Source organism: Orycteropus afer, unplaced genomic scaffold, assembly GCF_000298275.1.
Source record: "Orycteropus afer afer isolate SDZICR_OR568_19922 unplaced genomic scaffold, OryAfe1.0 scaffold00085, whole genome shotgun sequence".
NCBI lineage: Eukaryota > Metazoa > Chordata > Mammalia > Tubulidentata > Orycteropodidae > Orycteropus > Orycteropus afer.
In genome coordinates, this window is record NW_006921672.1 from 10,045,008 (window position 1) to 10,050,751 (window position 5,744).

Genomic DNA, 5,744 nt, shown 5'->3' on the forward strand with positions numbered 1-5,744 from the left:
AGGACCCAGGACACCCTGAGAAGCAGCACAAATCCCAGGGCAGGCACTATGCTGCTGGACTTGAAAGCCCATCAGCCAAGAGGCACTACCTCACTTCAGTCATTCTGCCTGGCTGGTGGTGAATCAGGCCATAGGAGCCTGGATAACAAGCCCAGAGAACAGAGCCAAAGATGCTTTCGACTTTGCCCATTTGCCAGCACCTCAGGGTAAGCAGCATGTCAGCATCGAGTCGATGGGCAAGGCCCACAAGAGGCCCGAGGAGGCCCAGAGAGGCAGGGAGAGCAGGGGGTACAGGCTGCCGGGGCTGGATAGGAAGTGCTGGAGGCAGGAGTCGCACATGGGTTGCATGGAAGTCTGCAGAGAGAAAAAAAGGGTGTTTGAACCATTGGTGTGAGGTGGGTAAAAGGCAAAAGTATATAAACTTCAAAATTTTAGAGGCAAAGGGGAATTTTAGGACTTCAGGGTCCCTGTTATTTGGCCAAAGCCTATACAGGGAGTGACTTTCCCTGAGTCCACAGCGGAGCTGGAACCAGAACTCAAACTGCCTGTGTGCAAGACCTTGGAGAGGAACACAGCAGACAGGAAGGTGAAAAGACTGGTGGGGCAAGAACAGACCAGACGTCGCTGGCTGTCCCTGTTAATTTAAACAAAGCCCCTAATCTTGTTCCTTATTTATTAAAGGGTGTACTTTATCACAGGACAGGACTTTTGAGGAGCTTAAATGAAAGAACAGGTACAAATGCCTTAAGCAACATTCTTAATAGGAATTTTCCTGTTTATGAATAGGAAGAATTCTTGCTACTGTAATACTTCTTCCAGAGAGAATTTAGCAACACCTGAATGTGCTGACCTCTCGGTATTTTAGCCCCCTGTGGGAGTGGCTAGCAGCTGGGAGCACAATGTGGTCAGCAAAACAGACTTTGTAAGGCAAAAAGATGCTGCAACATCCTACTGTATGTGCAGGCAGCTGTAAACTCACCAGGCCCACTGGGCAGCAAGCAGAGCCCCAACAATGTTGTGTGCAATGCCACCCCTAGCCGACCTCCAGGGCTCCTCTTAGGGCCCTGTTATTCCCAGTAAGAGGACTCTGCTTTTACACATAGCTTTGACACAGAAAATGGGGCACATACTTGCAGTCCTCGCTCTCCAGAAGGTTCCGGTATGTGGCGATCTCACCCTCCAGCCGGGCCCTGACATCCAGCAGCACCTGGTACTCCTGGTTCTGCCGCTCCAGGTCAGCCCGGATCTCGGCCAGTTGCTCCTCCACATTGCTGATCAGGCTTTGCATCTGGGCCAGCTCAGTGCTGTAGCGGGCCTCGGATTCACACAAAGAGTTCTGCAGGCAGTCTTTCTATAATAGCAAAGGAAAGGAAGTGGTTGAAAATCATGATTCCTTGCCTCCATCCCTACAGTGAGTAAGGCCATGATGTCCCAAGATACTGCCAGGCTCCAAGATCAGTCCACTTCCTTTAATAGTCTTCAGCTTAAAGAACTAACAGTGTGATACTGCTCGTCATCACAAAGCTTTAAAATAAATTTGCAGACCCTCCCTCCTCTGGGCTAGCTCACTCAATGTCCATATCTATGAGGATCCACATCTACATCTTCTAAAAGAGATGAGATTTCAGCTGTGTCCTTGGTCTCTATTTAAATGAGGCATGTATTGAACACAGGGAACTGCTAGTGAAAGAAGTGGGAGCCCAGTTGAGTCCTCCACACAGAGACATAAGGGAAACCCACCAGGTTGTGCTGAGCTTGGAGCTCCACCTCCAGGGCATTCACCGTGCATCTCAGCTCTAGGATCTCTGACTGGCAACACTGCAGCTCCTCGGAGCAGGACATGGCCTGCAGGCTGATGCCTTCAGACTAAAGCACAGGGGTCAAACAACAGTGACTTAGTCACTCACTGACCCAGAACAGAAACCAACCCCTTCCTGCTCTGCAGTACCATCCTCACCTGAGCTTGGAACCACTGCTCCACATCCTGGCGGTTGGTCTCCACCATGGCCTCGTACTGGCACCGCATCTCCCCCAGCACCCTGTTCAGGTCTGTGGTGGGCTCAGTGTCCAGCTCGATCCGGAGCTTGTCGCCCAGCTGACACCTCAGAGTGTAGACTTCCTGTGGGCATAGGAGGAGGATGTCCCATTTATGGGACCCCCACTACCCTCCACCCAAAACTTTGTCTTCCTCTCCCTATCCATCCCCCAATGACTTCCCTCTTCCCTTCTGAGGATGAGGCACTGCACCAGCCCAGCAGCTACCAGATGCTATGGATGAAGAACAACCCCCTCACTGAAAGCCAGAACATATCTTAAAGGCTTGTGAGGCTTCACCACGAGACAGGGCCCACAGAGCTTCAATCCCATGCAGGAGGAAGCTGCCTTTCTTCACCCCAGAAAGTCTCAGCAAGTATCACAAAGCCCCACACACCTGCTCATGGTTGGTCTTGAGGCAGAGGAGCTCTTCCTTCAGGGACTCCAGCTGGGCCTCCAGGTCACACTTGGCAAGGGTGAGGTCGTCCAGGGCCCTGCGCAGGCCACAGATGTCAGCTTCCACCAGTTGGCGAAGTGACTGCTCCGTCCCATACCTTCAGCAGGGCAGAGCACAGGGTTCCATGACAGGATAAGAGAGCAGGCAGGGGCATCAGTACACAACTTACAGCAATGATTCCACTGGCTTGCCCTTTCACAGACTAATTTTGAGTTGGCTTTTCCTGTGTTGTGTGATCAGAAAGCAACAGGATTCTCCCCACTCACCCAATACTAAGCCCCTAAGATGAACCAGGCAGAGCAGCTGGTGCTGAGGAGACCGTGATGGACATGCCAGCCAGTGCCTGCCCTCTTGGGCTGATGGACCAACGGGGATGCAGCAGAGTAACTAGACAAATGCAATACTGTGTGATCACTGAAGACCTACTTCTTCTATCCCCTTTGCTGAGATGAACCCTGAGTCTCTCTTAGATTAGAAGCCAAAGTCCCAGAGTTCAAGGAAAGAAATGGCTTTCTTTAGCTATAGAAGAGTGAGACTTCCACATGTCCTGAAGAAAGATAGAACAACATAACACTCCTTCCTGTTCCCAGGTCATACCCTTCCCAAATGGTATAAACTCTTTTGGCCTTCACATGCCCCTATTGTAGGCTGTGGAGCATGGTTTCTGTCAGGAATTACGGCCTTGGAAATCCTATGGAGTAGTTTACTATGAGTCTGAATTGACTCAATGGCAGTGGGTTTGGTTTTTCGGTTTGAAGTTAGTAGAACTGCAGTGCAGAAACATATCCATATTGAGACAGTAGGATTTAGGAGGACATGAACTTAAGGTAGGAAACCTGGGCCAAGTCCCAGTTCTACCACTCAACCATGTGGCATCTGACAAGTCACTGAAGTGCTCTGAACCTCAGTCAGTGTTCTCACCTGCAAAATGGGGACGTCATTATTGCCTACCTACCCACCTCACAAGATTGTTCTTAGAATGGAATCAATGAGATGATGTGTTCTAAAGCATGTTGTAAACTATAAAAGCTAAACAAATTGAGAAGAGTTGTTTTTTTTAAGATCTTGGGCTTAATGCACTTTCTCCTATCATAACTGTTGGGTGTCATGTCAATTGCATCTCTGATGTCAACTACATTGCAGGAAAGAAGAAACCAAAGTTGGAGTTTAGATCATCTTCCTCCCTGTTACACCCCAGCTCACTTGGTCCTGAAGTCATCTGCAGCCAGCTTGGCATTGTCTATTTGCACGACCAGCCTGTTGTTCTCAGATTTGATGCACAGGATCTGGGAAAAGAAAGTCAGCTCAGTGATTCACTGTTCCCAGGGCCACCTCTAGCCTCAAGTCAGAGGAAGCGCCATTGGCTAGAGCTCAAATAACAACATCCCCTTGGGCAACATAAATTCCTAGAGATGTAAGAGGTACTTTCAAGATGCAGGAGAGGGGATGTGCAAGAGGCTATGTGATGAAGGGCATAGATTCTACTGAAAAGTCCTAATGAACTAAATTTATAACAAAGACTTGATTTTATTTTGCCAAATGTGATGATTTGTTGTTGTTGTTGTTGTTATGTGCCGTCGAGTCAGACCTGACTCATAGCGACCCCTCCTTGGGTCTCCGAGGCAGTATCACTACGGAAGTAGATTGCCCCATCTTCCTTCCGAGGAGTGACTGGTGGGTTTGAACCGCCGGCCTTCTGGTTAGCAGTCAAGTGCCTTAGGCACTATGCTACCAGAACTCCTAATGTGATGATTAGCCTGATATAAACAAGATCTGGAATCTAGCCCACAGAGCAATGGATTGTCTATGAAGCTTTAGACAACATAGGATCCATTCTTAATAAGACATTCCTTATTCTGATTGGTCACCTTCCCCAAGGGTCTTCTCTGAAGCTATAGCCAGTTTTTTCTATGGCAGCTATTTTGATATTCTTTCTCTTTCTGTCTCCAACTAAGAAGTAGGCTCTTAAGAAGCATTGAATTAATAATCAGAGGGGCCAGCAGGTGTGCACAGAGTCCAATGCTACTGAATGAATATATACTCCAGCACATTAGGATATTAGAAAATACACACAGCCAGGACTCCTCTCGCCCCATTTCCTGTACAAGAAGTTTGAGTGTTTCTATGGAACTAGCTCTGTTTTCATAAGTAGCATACAATTTCGGAATTACAAGTATTGACACTAAGCATAAACTCAGAATGCTGGAGAGTCACGTTCAATAGCTCATCCTTTACATATTCTCATTCCCCTTCACTCAACAGATTCGCTTTTACAATTAAAAAGACAGTTCAGCTGTGACTCTACTGGTCCAGGAGCTGACCATCTACCATAAAAGTCAGGACACTGTTTCTGTAATGGGCCAGATAGCAAATATTTTAGGCTCTACAGGCCAGATAGCCTCTGTCACAACTACTCAACTCTACCTTTGTAACCCAAAAGCCAACATAGACAATACGTAAATGAATGAATGTGGTTGTGTGTGTGCCATTAAAACTTTACAAAATCAGGTAGCAGACTAGATTTGGCACATGGGCCATAGTTTTTGGCCACTGATCTAGAGCATCATTAACCTCACCTTCTGCTGGAGCTCCTCAATGGTCTGGAAGTAGGACTGGTAATTTGGACACACGTAGGTCTCCTGGCATTTGCTAAATTCTCGGATCTTGGTCTCCAGTTCCGCATTCTCCTGCTCCAGGTGCCGCACCTTCTGCAGGTAGTTGGCCAGACGGTCATTCAGGAACTGCATGGTTTCCTTCTCATGGCCATTCAGGGCACCTTTGCCATAGGGCTCACAGCTTCCAATGTTGCCTGGAATGTGGCGGGTCCCTGGCAAGGGGCAAGCGGCATGGCAGCTGGGGGGCAGACAGAGACTGGGTTGGCCCAGAGGGGTTGCCCCCACACGGGCTCGGTTGGTATGAGCCAGGGTGGCTGAGAGGCATGGGGAGACAGCCTTGGCCTCTGAAACCTTCCCACTGAGGCGGGAGTTGCAGTAGTTAGAAGTCATAGCGTTGGAGGTCTGGACCACTGTTTTGCCCGAGATTGGACTTACTTGAGGCTGAACTCTTCCTTCTTCACCAGACCTTATATAGGCCTGTAGTGGGTGTTGGTGCAAGAAAACTGGCATTTTTCTCATTAATATTTATGTTGATTGTTATACAATCACTCTATTAGTCAGTGATTTTGTCTCCCATAAAGAGTTAATTACCTCATGAAAGAGGCTTTAACCTGCACAAGATGTTTCCCATCACTGTA

At 48.3% G+C, this 5,744-nt stretch overlaps 1 protein-coding gene across 1 annotated transcript; it reads right to left on the bottom strand.

Moving 5' to 3' along the window:
- Nucleotides 1-218: 218 nt before the first annotated feature.
- Nucleotides 219-5,496, bottom strand: LOC103198106 (keratin, type I cuticular Ha7-like). The gene is made up of 7 exons (XM_007942205.1): nt 5,068-5,496; nt 3,695-3,777; nt 2,432-2,588; nt 1,958-2,119; nt 1,741-1,866; nt 1,131-1,351; nt 219-354 (listed from the first exon to the last, which is right to left on the bottom strand). The coding sequence occupies exons 1-7, from the start codon at nt 5,494-5,496 to the stop codon at nt 219-221; spliced, it is 1,314 nt and encodes a 437-aa protein (XP_007940396.1).
- Nucleotides 5,497-5,744: the final 248 nt, after the last annotated feature.

Bases quoted from the DNA above. Each gene is read 5' to 3' on its own strand.
- LOC103198106 (XM_007942205.1), bottom strand. From the start codon at position 5,496: ATGACTTCTAACTACTGCAACTCCCGCCTCAGTGGGAAGGTTTCAGAG. The intron at 3,778-5,067 runs GTGAGGTTAATG...TTCTTTTCCCAG, and splicing joins TTGAGGAGCTCCAGCAGAAG to ATCCTGTGCATCAAATCTGA. The intron at 1,352-1,740 runs GTGGGTTTCCCT...TTGCTATTATAG, and splicing joins TCCAAGCTCAGCACAACCTG to AAAGACTGCCTGCAGAACTC.